At 40.9% G+C, this 17,821-nt stretch overlaps 2 protein-coding genes across 3 annotated transcripts; one reads left to right on the top strand and one right to left on the bottom strand.

The window, feature by feature from the left end:
- Positions 1 to 783: 783 nt before the first annotated feature.
- Positions 784 to 3,739, top strand: LOC144017956 (phenazine biosynthesis-like domain-containing protein 1). 2 transcript variants are annotated; one of them, XM_077519969.1, is made up of 10 exons: positions 784 to 985; positions 1,207 to 1,306; positions 1,697 to 1,795; positions 1,910 to 2,019; positions 2,194 to 2,223; positions 2,305 to 2,393; positions 2,570 to 2,661; positions 2,784 to 2,867; positions 3,004 to 3,066; positions 3,177 to 3,739. In XM_077519969.1, exons 1-10 carry the CDS (start codon positions 902 to 904, stop codon positions 3,287 to 3,289), a joined length of 864 nt encoding a protein of 287 aa, XP_077376095.1. In that variant the 5' UTR covers positions 784 to 901; the 3' UTR covers positions 3,290 to 3,739. The 2 variants fall into 2 exon arrangements, with proteins under 2 accessions (XP_077376095.1, XP_077376096.1); XM_077519970.1 differs by having other exon boundaries at positions 884 to 1,001.
- On the bottom strand, positions 3,443 to 17,439 carry dna2 (DNA replication helicase/nuclease 2). Its single transcript, XM_077519968.1, has 25 exons — positions 17,154 to 17,439; positions 16,884 to 16,937; positions 15,644 to 16,301; positions 15,473 to 15,581; positions 14,992 to 15,141; positions 14,709 to 14,892; positions 13,260 to 13,408; positions 13,006 to 13,128; positions 12,637 to 12,880; positions 12,237 to 12,351; positions 10,748 to 10,904; positions 10,475 to 10,654; positions 9,422 to 9,658; positions 9,239 to 9,352; positions 9,055 to 9,164; positions 7,862 to 7,971; positions 7,651 to 7,779; positions 7,469 to 7,561; positions 7,197 to 7,390; positions 6,080 to 6,169; positions 5,726 to 5,939; positions 5,545 to 5,634; positions 5,279 to 5,464; positions 5,043 to 5,189; positions 3,443 to 3,857 (listed from the first exon to the last, which is right to left on the bottom strand). The coding sequence occupies exons 1-25, from the start codon at positions 17,181 to 17,183 to the stop codon at positions 3,804 to 3,806; spliced, it is 3,921 nt and encodes a 1,306-aa protein (XP_077376094.1). The 5' UTR covers positions 17,184 to 17,439; the 3' UTR covers positions 3,443 to 3,803.
- Positions 17,440 to 17,821: the final 382 nt, after the last annotated feature.

The following is a 17,821-nucleotide window of genomic DNA, read 5'->3' as shown; positions in this document are numbered from 1 at the left end:
AGATCTTTAGTGCTATAGACATAAATTGAACACGACTGTCATGAGATATCATCAGGTGTAGCATGGGAAAATGATCCTATTTCAATTTAATAATTTTCTAACCAGTTATTTAGTCCAAAATGTATCTTTGTTCATATGTCTATGCCAGTGACTTGACTGTGACAGGCAGAACAAATCCTCTTCCACTTTATGAAAGAAGGGACAATAAATCTGTGTAATCACCCGTTGACGTTCATGCAACAGAATAAGTCAAAGTTTCCTGCTAGTATACCAGCTTTATGTTCAACTTAACAGGCCAAGATTTTAAATAATGTAAAACAAAGTTTTAGAAACACTGTCATACAAGACCATGATCAAATTATTAAATAGCTAGGATCAAGGGTAAGGTGGCCATTGGGAGTATCCTGAAGGCTTCCACCTCGTGTCTATGAATAATAATCAGCAATTTGGCATATGTCGGCGGCCGCCCAGTGGAGGTCCCAGACCAAGTCATTCGGCTGTAAAACACCATTATCTAAAAGAAGACCATTGTTGAAAAGGACATTATGAAGTAAAACCCGACTTTGTAATAAAATACGAATAAAATATTTTTTTTTACATATTAACGAAAAGTATGAACACTTTTCATAATAATACTAATGCCTCATTTTTACAATTTAATGGCCATATTACATAATTGTCTGATTACATTAATTGATAGTTATTTCAAAAAGGCCTTTTTATTTATTGAATTTTGTCACTTTTGGGCTTCCATAATTCCCTGGCTTATTTTTGTTCTCAGTCAGTCTTTGGCTCGGGTGCACTTTGTGCGTATTGCACCCTGACTAATGAGACCAAACAGCCTGGGTCAAAGTCCAAAAAGCATATAAAAGCTTTGTTGGATCGGCTTTGCACATTTACAATGGAGATTCCCATTTTTATAGTGGATGCCTTTACCAATTTACCATTTAAGGGGAACCCAGCAGCTGTTTGTCTTTTAAAACATGTAAGCAGCAATACTGGTAAAACAGTTGTTTCCACGTGATTAAAGGTTGTACAGTAGCTCAGCTTGAGTTAAATGGATACTACAAAATTTGATTTCATAAAAAGACAATTTCATTTCAATTTCATTTTCATAGAACATGTGCGAGCAAACCAGCATACTGTTTATGATGAATTTTGATTTTGTGCCACAATTGTGCTATTTCTGCATTTTGTTTCTGTTAGGAGCTGTGTGATGAATTGTATCAGAAGGTAGCGGCGGAGATGAACTTATCAGAAACTGTCTTCATCACCACAGTCAAGCCTTCTGAGGATTTTACAAAAGGTCAATGCAAAAATCATTTCATTGCGCTCGAAAAACAAAACACTAATGAATGACTGCTGGGAAAATGTTAGCATTTCACAAGAATTAAAACGAGTAAGAATCATGATTCAAGATTGCTGTTAGCCATGTGATTTTGTTAAATAAGCCATTGTAAAATCAATTGCACAGTTCTGCATTATGAATTAAGTCAGTCAGTATAAAACATAGTAAAACATGTATTATTTGTGCATGAACTGTCAAAAGACCACATAAATTAATCTAGTCTATAATGTAAACTTAATGAATTAGTTCGGCTTGTATTCATTAAAAAAAAAAAATCCAAAAATGTGTTATTCTATTACCAGTAAGACTCTTTTACTGAATTCAATGATTTCCTTTCTTTTTGGACAGATTCGAGGTTCCGTCTGCGTTGGTTCACACCGACCACGGAGGTCAACCTGTGCGGTCACGCTACTCTGGCCTCTGCTGCCGTGCTCTTCAAACACAAGCGTAAGACTTTCTGGTCTTAAAAATGGTTATTTAAAAAAACAAACATCCAATAACAGCAACATTTCATTCTTTTAGAATGAATGTGTTCATATTTAGGTTGTTTTTACCTTTCAGAAAATGTGAACTCTGCTGTAGTGTTTGAAACCAGGAGTGGAGATCTGACTGTTGTACAGCAGGGGGAGGATTTGGTGATGGATTTTCCCCTCAACCCGCCCACCAAGCAGGTACACTATTAGGGGGGGTAATTTTAGAGAATGGATGTTCAATGCAATTAACATGAAAAACAAAAACAAAAAACGTACTAGTCCATAACGTCATACACTATGAAAAGCTGACAGGATTTTTCATAAACACTAAAATGCTAATACAAACACTAACATGGTTTCTCTTTACTTTAGTCTCCTGAACATTTTAGAGACCTCATCAAGGTGAGCAAAATAAACACAGCTCACAAGTGTAGTTGCCCTCCTCCAACCCCGTGTGTTCATGTCACGTGATGTGTACACCAGGCCGCAGTAGGAGACCATCCAGTCCAGGATGTTTATCTTAGCTCCAACACGAAGAAACTACTGCTCCGACTGGCAGACACCTGTGACAGGTTCCAATCCACACACACAGCCATGCAAGCACAGTCACTGAAATATACCAATTGAATTTGGAGTAAATAATACAAAGAGGCCAAACATCGCCTCCTACTGGTATTACTGAACTATCAATGTTTACATGGCACTGTCCATTAAAAAGCCACCAACCAAGTAGAGTATGTGCTTCCAGGTCAGTGCTCAGCAGTCTTAGAGTCAACCCTGAAGCCCTGCTAAGCAGTGAAAAGAGTGGACGAGTCAAAGGCTTGATAGTCACCATGAAAGGTATTTTTTACATCCCAAAACCTGGCCACTTATGTAAATAGAATAGAGGAATGCACACCCCTCCAAAGCATAACATGGCCATCCTCTCTATTGTAAATAAATGCATGTATGCTTGATTTAAGGATCTCCTGATTGCCAGCCAGGATATGACTTCTACTCCAGATATTTTGCCCCTTGGAATGGAATTTCGGAGGATCCTGTCACTGGTTCGGATTCTCACTACTATAATGTGCAGTTGTCATGATGATTGCCAAAATGCTCGTCTATGAAAGTAATGGCTTTATATGTATTTCACAACACAAAGATGAACATTGTTCGAGTAACCTACTTTTGCACTGGCAGGTTCTGCACACACTGTCCTTGCTAGCTACTGGTCGAAAGAACTGGGAAAGAAGAAAATGCATGGTCAGTCATTTAACAAAAGTTATTTTATATATTCGCCAATTCTTGCCTGCACAGAAAAGTCACAATCAACTCACCATGTTGATGTTTCTGATGTGTGTGTGTGTGTGTAGCGTTCCAGTGTTCCGAGCGAGGTGGAGAATTGCAGCTGGAGGTGAGAGAAGACTCAAGAATCAACATCGTGGGAAAGAGCGTCACCGTACTGCAGGGAACAATCACGCTGTAGAGAACGCTTTTAAACTGAATTGTACTTCCATGCATGTTTATTCACAACACTGCAGTCAGAGTTCATACAAATGGCAAAGTTTTATTATTCAAATCGGCTAAAGAAACAAGAGGAAAATAGCACATATACTGTAAAATCACAGCAACACAAAAATGGTCAAAAACAAGTTTAATTATATTTGGTCAGTCAGCTTAGTTTACCATCTCATTTTCTTTCCAGTTGAATCCAAAGTGTGTCAGTTCTTATTGCCCGATTACATCTCACTCAAATCAAGTATGAAATTAATGTATGACATGTTAACATGTACTGTACAGCTTAGTTAAAGATAAGAAAAATAATTAAATTACCCACTTAAATTAGATGACTAAAAACCCACAAAGATTCACCATTGTGAGGATAAATATACAGTAATTGCTAAAGCAGTGTGTGTTCATTTCAACTTAATAAATGAAGCCGATAAAGACATCTGGATGACTGCACTGTGACAGACGACGTTCAATCGCTGCTGACGTGATCACAGGAGCATCATGGGTAAGGCTGTGTGGGCTGACGGTGGGAGCTGGATTATGTGAGGCTGGTTAAGGAGGGTAAGAAACAGTTTTGTTTTGGGGGTTTTTTCAATTATTATTTTGCAGTTCAAGTCCTTTTTGGAAGAGCAAGTTGTGCACAAAGTACTGAAACATTAAATGTTGAGCATGTGCATTCAAAATGTTCGAGAAGATCAAATTAAGATTATAGTGCAGTTTCGATTCATCCTGAAATTTCACCCGAAAGCTGATAATGGTAAACCTTTTGTGAGTCGTGTATGTGCCTTGCATTCTAAAAAGAGAATTGTTGAACCAGCTTAAGTCTAAAAAGAAAATAGTTGGGCAACTGAAAGGGATACTTCACTTATTTAGCCCATTATAGCATTTTCTGTTACGCAAAAATTAGCATTAGAATATAGCCAAGTTCAATCAATATTCACATTCCGGGTCAAACGGGCAAAATGAGCTTGTTACAACATGGCCCTGGCTGATCTCTTATACTCTGCTGCCACCCGCTGGTCATTTTTTTGTAACAACTACCATTGTTTTGAGCCACCTCTTCATGTCAGAAGCTACATCAACGCCTTCTGTCTGCTTTTGCATAAAAAAAAAAGCAAACGTGTAAACAAATTTTTGGGAGAGAAGGACAAAGTATTAAAAAACGTTTTTATACGTTTTTGGGATTGAATGAGTTAATTTACGGTAATTCAATTGTGTTAGCATTTCAATTAAGTTGTTCAACAATTCTATTTAGACTTAAGTGGGTTGAAGAGATCTCTTTTCAGAGTGTGGGTGAGCCCTTCATAATGATAATGATAATGAATGACGTTTTTTTGATTCACTATTAATCAACAATGAATTCCCTACTAACAGATTGTAATGGAAAAATTTGATCTCAAGTACTTTTATAAACGCCAAATGAGGGAATTTTAAGTCTCTAAAAAAATAAAAAGTGGACTTAAGATTACCATTAATACAAAAGCAACTATACAAAAACCTAATGTTTCTTATTGGTATCGTTTATGCCCATATAAATTAGAACACTAATGCTTTTTGGGGCGGCAATAGCACATTCATCAGGACTTGGATCATAAATTATTGAGGACCCATGTTGAGATCTTCAGTCCAATTACAAAACTATGACAAGTGTTCTGCCAACTCTGGCAGATGGCGCAAACAAACAACTTAAAAGCAAGAAATGTTCTCAGAGCGAGGCCAAAGGATATCATGTTCTCCTGCTCCAGATGACCGAGAAGTTTCTCCACGGGGGTGTATCGTCTGAGCGTGGACGCGGAGCCCACCATGAGCAGTTTATGTTTGGCCCTGGTGATGGCAACATTCAGGCGGCGCCAATCCTTCAACAGCTCTCCTAGCTGGGAAGCAAGCAACAAACAGGTCAGCTCGCAAGGTCTACGAGGGGCGTAACCATAAAAAAAATAAAAATAAATTAAAAAAAACGTACATTTTCTTCTTCTGCGGTACTCCTGACGAAAGAGAGCACGATGACACTCTTGTCCCGTCCTTGGTATTTGTCTACCGTGTTCACCTCCATGCCGCTAAACGCCGACGACTGCAGCAGAGCGGAGACACTTTTCACTTGTTGTCTGTATGGGGCGATGACGCCGACGTCGGAGGCCTTACAGCCGGCCTAAGAGACGGAAATGGAACCCAGCTTTGGCAGAGACGAGGAGGAATTGAGCCTTGGTGTCACGTGACCCGCAGGCATACCTTGATCAACAGTGACAGAAGGAGGTGGATGATGGCCGCCTCGGTGCGATTGCTTATGCCTCCTTGTGCCACTGACTCCAAAGCTGGCACCTTCCGGGAGAGAGGCCATCTTTGAACGCACTTCTTGTTTACAACATAATGGTAGTTTCTGGTATGGTAGGTGCATTTCCTTGCTACATACCACTGAGCAATCCAGGAAGCAAACAGGTTTGCTTGGTAACAAAACAGCCTGTATCCACGCCAGATCCTGCTGAGGATCCGAGTCAGGGAGGGAACTGAGCTCCGACTGGACAGACGTCAACGAGGGCAGCGCGAGGAGAGCCGACGCAGTCTTCTCCGAGCCGCACTCCAAGCGGCCGTCATACATCAGGCAGTTGCTCAGGGACATGATCTGCCTGGAAGGAGACATAGTCAGTGTGAAGAAGAACATTTTATCTTTGTTAACGGTTATTTCATTTGCGTTTTTAGAGCTGCTGTGAAGACAACAGATCTAAGCAATGCTGAGTTTTTAATGCAAGCAAGCGATAAGGTGCACCTGTTCATGCGGTACTGGACGTTGAGGTGGACCACTGCTTCACTGTGGCACTCTAGTCGCTTAAACAGACTCTCATCCATCCCAAGTGACCTGTTGAAAAACTTCAATCATTAAAAACTGCTTTTTCTGATCATAAAGGGGAAGTCAACCCCAATATCATGACAATTATATGTTCTATACAACCCTAATGGTGTAAATTCTGATTAATAGTGCGTTTGTGGAATATGAAGTAAAGTGGAAGTCAACGCCACCCAATTTGATGCAGCCCCACTAGTCTAAATATGGTATTCTGGTTAATATTGCGTAAGTGGAATACGAGTTATGCAGCAAAATCCAGCCATTTTTAATCCATCTCAGGGGGCGGCCATTTTGCCACTTGCTGTCGACTGAAGATGACATCACAGATGCTCAGCGCTCAGGTAACAATCAATCACAGCGCAGCTTCAGAAAACAGGCCTGACCAACACTGATGTCATTTTCAGTCAACAGCAAGTAGCAAAATGGCCGCCCCCTTAGGTGGATAAAAATGGCTGGATTTTGCTGCATAACTCATATTCCACAAATGTAATATTAATCAGAAGGTTGTATTTGGACTAGTCAGGTCACATATAACATCATCAAAAATTGTTTTAGATTGACTTCATCATATAAGCAGCAAAATCCACCCATTTCTTATCCATTTCAGAGGGCGGCCATTTTGCCACTTGCTGTCAAATGAAAATGACATCACAATTGCTCAGGGCTCACAAACAACCACGGCTCAGCTTGCCAACATCATATGGCCAAACGCAGAAAACAGGTAAGTTATGATCTGAGCATCTGTGATGTCATTTTCAGTCAACAGCAAGAAGCAAAATGGCCGCCCCCTGAGATGGTTGGATTTTGCTGCACTGTGGTTAGACTTGTGGGGGGGTGCAGAGAACATATTACAAAAAAAAAAAAAAAAAATGGGGGTTGACGTCCTGTTTAAGAAGTTGTCCACCGGGTTTTGAAAATATTCATTCCTATGCGTGAGCTTTACTTTTTGAAACGAACTACTGATATAAATTAACTTTTCTATCTTGTACTTTATTAAGAATAAATCATCAAACAAAGGTGGCTGTTGTAAAATTGGCACCTGGCTTCCTGATGATGCACGATTGGGGGCAACTGTTGGTGGTCGCCAACCAGAACAAATCTGTTGGCGTAGAAGAGCGGGCCCAGGCAGACGGGCTGGCTGATCTGCGACGCTTCATCCACGATGCAGAAGTTGAAGCGCCGTCTTGTGAAAATGGGATGCTTGATGCCCATGCACGTCGTTCCTACGACCAGCTAACAGGGAAAAAAAACACAAAACAAAAATATAAGCTTATAACAGGTCAGCTAGTGCGAATGAAGCATAAATCTCACCTCTTTGTTATAAAGCTGTTCCAGTTCGGACAGTGTGTGAACACCTTTCTTCCTGACACTTTCCTCCGTGTATGGAAGAATGTCTGGATGGACCTGCAGAGAGGGGAAAAAAAGTTTTTATTTTTCTGACAAATATTTTGGTCAATGACTTGGACTTTTTTTTGTACAGCCGCCTAGCCAACCTTCTGTCCTGGGCCAAGACGCAGGAAGCCAACTTTGAAGCGCTTAAGCTTCAACAGGATGTTGTCGACAGCAGAGTGCGTGTAGCTGGTCAGCAACACGCTGAAGCCACACGCATGTAAGATGCGAACCTGCAAGGAAGAGAAGTCACGAGATTGTGACACCGTTTGTGCGTTGTTGGTTTTTATTTTTCAGTAGGTTCCTGAAGTTTACCAGGGTGCAGATGGTGGTGGTTTTGCCTGTGCCGGGCATGCCAACAATCAGCGTGTAGTCTTTCGACAACAACACCTTCTTCATGGCCTGCTTCTGGGGCTTGTTGAGACCTGCAGATACATGCATGGTTAAAATCACATTATTACATCATACAGAGGAAACGTAGCAGAAATGTTCAAATTGAATGATCTGCTTAGATTTCATTTAATGTGTTTATGATTGTTAGTGTGATTTACAGTGGAATAGAAATGCATAACTCCATACTGATACCTATATTGAACATTCTGATGACCTTATTTAGATATCTATGGCAGACATGTTTAAAGGGTTAAATATTATATGCATTGTGCTCTATGTTGCAAAGTTGACTTCACAGGTCATGAGATAATGCATCGTATTATGAACTTTGCCCAATGACATTCATTCTATTACGGTATAATATCCGTGAGCAAAAATATTGCGGTATCATGGTATTAAATAAAAAAAATAAAAAAAATAAATAGGGGTAAATCAGAACAATCTTTTTCCATTGAACACTATTTTTATTTTTAAAGAATGAAAAATACACAAAGAAAGACAATGAAAGAAACACAGAAAGAAAAAAGAAAAAGAAATAAAAGGAAAAAAAGACAAAAAAAGAACAAAAAGAATGAAAAAAAATGAAATGTTAAAATTCTCCTTCTGTTTTAATTCTTCTTAGTAAGTCACAGTGTCCCATTCACTGGTGAGCTATTTATATTAGAATAGATCCAGAGGCTGCCTATGTTTTCCTTGGAGCTAACTAGTACCCGCTAGCCCAGGGATGGGCAATCTCGGTCCTCGAGGGCCACAGCCCTGCAGGTTTAGGATGCTGCCCTTCTCCAACACAGCTGATATATGATCCGTTCATCAGCAAGCTCTGCATTAGACTGATAACGATTGGAAACCTGCAGGGCTGCGGCCCTCGAGGACCGACGTTGTCCATCTCTGCGCTAGCCTCTCCAATCATATTCAAAGGGGTGGCTTGTTTAGTGATTTCCATGAGCGGCCAATTTTATGGCAAAAAAAGGCAAGAAAAGCGCAATATGGACAGTTTTAGCGATAATTGAAACTTTAAAAAAAATTTAAAGACACGGTAAAGCGTCAAACCAGAAATTGGCCCACGCATAAGTGAATATGAGAGGAGTCCAGCTATGAGGAGAAAAAAGAAAAACCTTTGAGGATGTTTGCCACTGTGTCTTTGGCCTCTCTGGGTAGAACGTCACTGAGATTGGAAATAAACTCCGGCGAACGATGATCCACAACCAACTCTCTCAGTCGATTGCTGCACAAAGTGAACACAGTTTGAGTTTCAGGAAACAAGTCAGAAGGACAAAACGTATGAATGGCAAAATCGACCTGTCTTGACTGCTTTCCATCAGCCTGGAGAGATTAGAAAAGTGTGAGCTGAGGCCCATCACTCCGTCATCTGCATCCAATCGAAACAATTCCCCACTGAGCTTAGACACATCCCTACGATAAATAGTTATATAGATTAGATGGATTAGATAGATAGATTAGATAGATTAGATAGATACTCACCTGTCCAAGGTACAACTGATGGATGTCCTGCTTACGTCACAGAGGTAGCCTGTTGCCAGGGCGATGAAACGACCTCTCTGGTCACTAAGGACAATGCGATCCCCGCTGGCTAGGCCGCAAGCGCTTGAATCGTGTGACTCATTCGTCCTCTGGAAGTGATGAAGGAAGACGCCCTCTGACTGGGCGCTCACAGAGCCCTTCAGCCGCAGGTTCCCAACGCAATTTCCTTTCTTCTCGCTAAGTGCAAGTTAGAAGTTTTATCCAAAATGGCAGTCACTGTCAACTCATAGCCATCCAGCAGATGGCGCAATATATCTTTCTTTGGAACAACTTTTTTTTTCTCTCTCTCTCTAAGAGACGTGATTGAATTTTGATATTACTAATTGCAACTTCCTACATAGATAGATAGCTATCTATCTATCTATCTATCTATCTATCTATCAAGCTAGCCAGCCAAATAGCTAGCTAGCTATTTGGGCTTCTGGCTATTCGGCTAGCTAGCTATCTGGCTAGCCAGCAATTTGGCTATATAGCTAGCCAGCTATTTGGCTATATAGCTAGCCAGCTATTTGGCTATATAGCTAGCTAGCTATTTGGCTATATAGCTAGCTAGCTATTTGGCTATATAGCTAGCTAGCTATTTGGCTATATAGCTAGCTAGCTATTTGGCTATATAGCTAGCTAGCTATTTGGCTATCGTCTATCCATCCATTTGACTATCCATCCATCCATCCATCCATTTGACTATCCATCCATCATCCATTTGACCATCCATCCATCCATCCGACTAGCCATCCATCCATCCATCCGACTATCCATCCATCCATCCATCCATCCGACTATCCATCCATCCATCCATCCGACTATCCATCCATCCATCCATCCATCCATCCATATCCATCCATCTATATCCATCCATCTATATCCATCCATCTATATCCATCCATCTATATCCATCCATCCATCCATCTATATCCATCCATCCATCCATCCATCCATCAGTGATGGAACATTGCCATTCGAAATTGGGCTTGACAACATGAGGCTTGTTACCTTTCCTCAGGCGTCTGGAGCCACACACGCTTTCGGCCATTCCTGGCTTCCATGCTGGCGGCCTCGAGGCTGCAGAGTAGCAGCCAGTGTGCAAAATAGTCCAAGTGAGTAGCGGTCAAGTGACCCGTCTCCAGTTGCAAAAAGTCATCACTGATATCTGTGGATGTGCCGCCCAACACCCTGACGAACAGACAACAGAAGATAACGAGCCCATCCAAGATTGACGGAGAGGAACTTGTTACTATTGTATCATTTTGCAAGTATGTAAAGTACCTTTCATACAGAGCACAGTTTCTTCTTTGAGGGCAATAATGGCAGGTCTTTTTGTCCGTCACCATATCAGGAAGTCTGGTCAGGCGACTTCCCTCCGTGCCCTTGTGCACGGCGTTGTGGACGTAATGAACCATGGTGTTCCTCAGCTTCAGCAGTTCTATAGTGAATGAAACCATTTCAAGAATGGCTAAAATAAAAATGGCTTACCTATATATAATCATGCAATTTTAGCTGCAGCAGACATTTTAGAACTCTAAAGCATTCAACCCAGTCAGGCAGCCATAAGGCCAAGTGGTTATGCGTACCGCTTGCTCAGTGAGTGATCTCGGTTCAAGTCATTAACTGGCAGAAGAATGCGGGCATAAAATGTCAGCTTTGTCAAGTGTGGACAATGTTAGGGAGGATGCAGCAAATGGACCATCCAGCCCCAACATGTCCCAGACCCACAGATGTGGTATCATTGAGCAGAACATACTATAAGCAGCAGTAAAGACACTATATGTGTGGGTTAAGGTGAATGATCATGTATGTGCATCTATTCATAACAGTAAAGATGATTCTGTCACTCTGAAACACAAGATGCATCAAAGTATCAAAGGAGGTGTCCAGTTAAAAACAAACTGTATAGATCAATATCACTATAAAGTAACCAGAATCACATGTAGCGGACTAATGAGGTCTTATTACAAGTGTCTTAACAATTGCACACATTTCGTGGGTCTCTTTAAATGACTTTTCTTTGATTCCTTTTTATTAATTGGATGTTGGCATGGCCCACACCACTGCTCTGTTCACTACAGTGTGGATAATAAGTAGATAAATAATACTAAATTATTTTTTTCAACATGGTTTTACAGTCCCTGAAATTGCTGTCCACCCTGTCGTTATGGGCCAACTGCCCATTAGGAAACACGTTGATGTTTTCAGTCACATTACTATCAGTATTTTGTTTATTTCTTCAATGGAGGCCAAATCAGTGACTAGCTGCAATTTAAATATTTACACTTACCTGTATGTTTCATAATTTTCCTCAAATTACATGTGCAGTTGGATCTCATCAAGCTTAACATTCCTATTAGCGAACTATTGACATAAAAACATTCCAGAAATGTTTAATATATATATATTTTAAACGGCACTGGACAGTCAGTCTGCTGAATGAGTCACATTGTTAAGTGAACGTCCACAATATGCTAATTAAATGCTAACATTAGCCAAAAATGTCCACCCTGTCAACAGGCTCACATATTTGGCTGTTTGCATGTACTCTACATCGCCTGATCTGCTTACAATTAAAAATAAATAAATAAATAAATAGATTAAATAAGTAAAGTGTAGGACCAATTTTGCATTTCTAACAGCTACTTAACCCATGAATATGATCAAGGAAAAATGTTTAACTTTTTTGTAAAATAGGGAACTCTCAAAGGCACTTCATATAAATGCCGACTTGTATGCAAAATTGGCACTTTGGTAGAGCATCACATACCTCTGCGGTCCATGTGGCTGGCCACAACAGGATGCAGGTTTCCAGTCTTCAGGTAAAGCAAGAAACCGGCGGCAGGATTGTATCTCTCCAACGTCATCAGAGTGTATAGAATCACCTTCACACAGACAAGACAACGTGGAACCACTATTGTTTGAAACCCTCAATACAATCATGTCAACTATCACCGGTACAAAAGTATTGTCACACCTGTTTGTAGTGGTAATCGTTTCTAGGTAATAAATACTCAGACAAACCATAACTTACTGTATGTAACCCTAGCAGGGGTGATTGTTATTGGCTACTCTGTCTTCATCAGCGACTGTGCCACTAGACAATTACCAGATACGCAAAGTTCTTTCCCACAACCATTGCAGCACGTGGCACGCATCACTTTACCAACCTGACTGCGATGTTCTATCGAGTTGGACTCCCTCCCAGTTTTCAGCTCCATGGGGATGGTCATCACTTCAGAGGATTTGTGGCTGACATTTCTGCTCCGTTGGATTCGAACCCGTGCCGTCAAGTCGATCTTCCCTTTGAGACCGAATCTTGGCGACCACACGTTCTCTTCGATGTCGGCCAGCTCTGCAATGGTAGCGGTGGCGGAATCCCGCGCCACGTCTGCCACGCCGTCATTGCTCGGGCTGAAATCACAACCGAAAAAAAAAAAAAAAAAACAAGACTCTCATTTACAATAAGGGGAAATCAAGCATTTAAAAAATTCATGCACACTGAGAGAAAATGTGAATCTGCAGTGTTGCATAATCACATTTTGAGGCTGATGGCTTTGGATGTTGGCGAGCTGAGGTATTCCTTTGCCCAGAGCTCCAACGAGGGCAGATAATCATGCAGCTCCTGCTTCATCTCATCCTGAGTTACACCCAAACTGTACCTAGACACACACGCACACAAAAAACAACAAAGTAAGACTATTTCTCTTTCATCTAATTTCACACTTCTGCTGGCTGAGGTGGGTAAAGAAAAAAAAAGAAAAAAATAAAAAAATAAAAAAAAATAACTTACATGCCCCCAAGGTGCTGGGGACTGTGCAGAGCCTCGTCTGCCATGTTGGACAAAGTGCCCAGAGAGAAATCTTTGGCTGTGGCCGCTCTTTGGAACACTTCGTGGATGATGGTGCCGTTCAGCATCTGCTTGGAGCCGCCGTCAAAACTCTACCAGAAGAAAATAGAAGTCGAGAGCAAAAGAATGTGATGTTGAATCAAAAAGTCAAACTTGTGGGCCACCAACGTAATTTGACATGATTTTATGCAGTCAACAAAAAGCGTTTTTTTGTTTGTTTGTTTTGCACCAAACCATTTTAATGGGATTTTACATGGATTTTCGCTATTCACAGGCCAGCTCAAATAATGGGGGTCTAGTGTACTTAATAGGAATGGTCGAGTACCAATACCAGGTATCAATATAGGGCCAATACAGGCCTTATTTTAAGGTACAGTGTAGTCGAAAAAGCTGTTGATATAAGCCACAAAAACTTCAGGCGAAAAAAAATAAAAATCTGACATCAAGTCCTCCTCAGCAGTAGATGGCGCTACACTGTGGCAGTTTGATATATCGGCGAATCATAATCTACGTCAGAGAGATCACAATTTTATGTCACTGTGTAAAAATAAAATGTTACATATCCAAAGTACTAAAAGTTTCGGTAAAATTATAAAACAAATGTCCTCAATAGTGTATTTCCATCAATGCCAATAAATAGCAAAAGTATCTATTCACTAATGCCAAATTCAAGAATAATCAAATGCAATCAGGAAATATTAATAATATTATATACAGTGTTCCCTCGTTTATCACGGCTCCGCGGGCTCATCTTTCACAGCCTCGCTGCTTCGCAGATTATTTACAGCGTGCTTTGATTTTTATTTTTTTTTACAGCGTGCTTTTTGGTTTGTTCATTTTTGTTGGTCTTTGCGAGGCCGTATCTCCCAAACCCTACGTCTGACCGGGAATATACGGGCATCCACGGATTCATCTCGACGAGACCTCTCCAACGGTGTCTCCACATTGTATTCCATAGATAAAAAATATATACTGTGCTGTAAGTAAATTAAAAAAATATTTTCAATGGAAAAAAATGACTGTAAATTAAAAAAAAAAATGCTGAAATAAAAAGCATTCATAATAAACAAAAAATCATACCAAAACGAAAAAAACATGTAATAAAAGAAAAAAAATACATAATTAACAGGATTTTAAAAAATTAATTAAATTAACGCGGATTTCCATTATTGCGGGAAGTTTTTGGAACGTAACACCCGTGATAAACAAGGGAACACTGTATTAAGAATCTAGTGACAAAAAATATATTTCAAAATACAGTATCAAAATAACCACTGTCCATCTGAGGGCAACCATATCAATATACGGTTGGCTAAAACGTGAAAATATGAGTTTGCGGGAGGATATTTTCCAATTATAAATTTTGCTTCCAAAGGTGAAATAAACTTTGACCTTAAACATCTCCCCAAGCACCGCCCGTCTCATACAGCGGATGGAGCTGGAGATGCTGGTGCCTGAAACCAGACGGTCGGGAAGTAAAACCAGCAGGCCTTGTTCTTGGTCCACCAGCCAGGATCCGGCGTCAACGCGGCCCTCCAGATGGACCACGTCGCCGCGACCAACAGGCGTCATCTCCCTGAAAAAAAAAAAAAAACAGGGCGGGTGGAACAATCGTCATCATGTCGGTAAAGAGATATGAAAGTTTATGTGTGAGCACGGCAGACGACGCCCTAACCATCCGTCTTTCAGCAGGCACGTCTCGGTGGCTTGCAGAGATCTGAAGTGTGTGATGGTCAGGACTTTTTCATTAGGCCTCTCCTCCACGTTTAAGACCCAGTAGCGGTTGTTTGGACCGCCACTGAGGATCACGTGGTCGGGTAACTTACTGCAGAGAAAACAAAACAAAACACATACAGCATTTTTAAATGTATTTCTTATAAATAGCACCTAGTGAATAGTGACAATATATATATTATTTTGTCTATTTGAGGTGTTGTGTTTATTAATTTATTTAATCATTTTGGCATAAAATCTTTTAGGGCAGAGGACACTATTTGATGAAAAAGTAGTTCTCCTGTAAGTATATATAATATATGTATTATTCTATATATACACAGTAACAAGTCTTGAAAACAAAGATAAAAACTGGCTAAATTTTCACCGTGCGCTACATTTCGGGTGAACCAGACAGACCTTAAATGTAAACGTAGCATTACCAGGGTTTCTCCTTGGGGACGAGACATTCACTCGGCTCCATCTGCTCTGTGAACCAGCTCGCCTCCAAATCCTCTTCCGCGGGAAGTGCTGATGTAGTCCCAGCATCCCCTAGAAGAAAGTAATGAGTATCTTAAAACAACACGGCCGATGATTTAAGTAACAGGGAGCACCTGCTGCGGGCTTTTCATCCGGTGATTTAAGTTTGTGTTCAATCCCGTCTGAAGATTCCAAGGCTGTTTTTAAATCGACCTCTCTTTGCTCTACATGCGTCTGTTCTGCAGGTCTATCAGCTTGCCCATCGGGTGCGTGCACATGGACTACTTCGCTTTTGCTTTCTGTCGTCTTCTCCTCAATTATGGCTGTAAAGACAGTCTCTCCCTCATGTTTGTGTTCTTTCACAGGACCGTGTTCCAATGCGCAATCGGTTCTTGGCCTCTTTGCTTCATGGAGTTCTTCGGAGGGACTGAAGAGTCTTTTGAAGGAGGCACAGCTTCCCCTTTCACTGTCTGACATTACACTCTGCCCTTTGGAGCGAGGACTTGGACAGACAGGGGACAAGTGGACAGGTTTCCACACAGTAGCCGTTTCTCCCCTGGGCTCAAGGCTCAGGTCTTTGTGACCTTGGAAGGATGAAAGTAACATCTGACTACTTGGAGTCTCGGGAACCAGCAGGACCTCCGAAGAAGAGGGAAGAAAGTTCTCAATATCCCCAAGGATGCTCCTCTTTATGGGAGAGTACGCTTCGATTGGGAGGGCACCGCCATCTTGGACCTGGAGGTCCTTCTTGCAGAGCACAGAACTTGTTCCTGGTGACTTGGGAGGCAAAACCTGAAATCAAGCAAATGGATTTTAATATTGCTAATGAAATAAATCAATAAAAGTCTCTGTTCAAATATGGAGAATGAGGTATATGCCACGGAAGAGACGGGACTGTTTTTGCACATCAGTTTGGTTCCGGTCCGGGTTGCGAACGCGTAACCGAGTGGCACAAAGTCAGAAGCTCAAGTATTTTTGACGCAGCCCACACGTCGCAAACCGAACCGGAACCAAACTGATGTGCAAAAACAGTCCCGCCCTCTTCCGTGGCATATACCCCATAGAGACAAGGAAAGGAAGCGTTCTTCATCCAAAGTGCACCACATCATGTGTGTAAAAAAATAATGTACATGTAAAACTGCTAATAGTCTAACCAGTATTTATGAAAGATGTGACTTCTGACAGAAGTAACATGAACCATGAGACACACAGAACTAACACACATCCAAATACAAACAGATATTCAGCAAAACAAAAAACAAAAAAACACAAAACATGTCAACAGAATGTGAATGGTAAACAGATCTGTCAAATCATTGAGAGAGGCATCCAGGGAGGATATATCAGTATAAAAACAGCTACAAGTATATGCACCTTGTTTCCAGACGTAAAGAAAGTAGAGATGTCTCTATGGCCCGCTGGTGTCACCTGAGGAAAAAGTAAGGTTGTGTTTTCGATTGTACATGTTGTTTTCCCATCACTAAAGCAGGTTAAAGCAGAACACGCAAAAGCCTGGATAGTAGCAGTAGAACCCATCTTGCAAGCGACTGCCTCGTAACACGTCGCCTTTCATTACAAAAACACGAATATAATAGGACGATTAGAAGTTTGGAGTTGTAGTCAATAGCAGCGACGTGAACTCACCTTGGAGATCTTCAGTTTGGTTCTGTTCATATTGTCCAAAGTCGTCAAATGCGGGCTGCCTTCCTAGTGAGTACGCAATAAACCAGAAATGGCTATTTCCATGCTAAGTTAGCCAACATCAGGAACGTGCGCTGACTCTAGTCGACGCGATTGAAAGTTGTACTTTTACTGACAACGCAATCCGACAAAACTAAATCTTATTAACGGGAATTAGTTTCGGTGTTACGTCCATATTTTTCATCTTGCGTTTGCTTTGGCGCGCCACATACTGCAAGTTTTGCGCAACGGAAATTACGTCACATCAACTTCCCGCAACTGTATTTTTAAAGACGGATGATGATACATACAACAACAACAACAATAATAATAGTAATAATAATAATAATAATAATAATAATAATAATAATAATAATAATAATAATAATAATAATAATAATAATAATATCAGAGTGTTCAATCAACCTGCCATGCATGTCTTTGGAATGTGGGAGGAGACCGGAGAAGACTCACGCACGGGGAGAACATGCAAACTCCACCCAGGAAGGCCCGAGCCTGGACTCAAACCCGAGTCCTCAGTACTGGGAGGCGGTCGTGCTAACATACACCGTGTCGCCCACTATTATTATTATTATTATTATTATTATTATTATTATTATCATTATTATCAT

Source organism: Festucalex cinctus, chromosome 4 (assembly GCF_051991245.1).
Source record: "Festucalex cinctus isolate MCC-2025b chromosome 4, RoL_Fcin_1.0, whole genome shotgun sequence".
Taxonomy (NCBI): Eukaryota; Metazoa; Chordata; class Actinopteri; order Syngnathiformes; family Syngnathidae; genus Festucalex; species Festucalex cinctus.
This window is presented reverse-complemented; position numbering and strand designations above follow the sequence as displayed.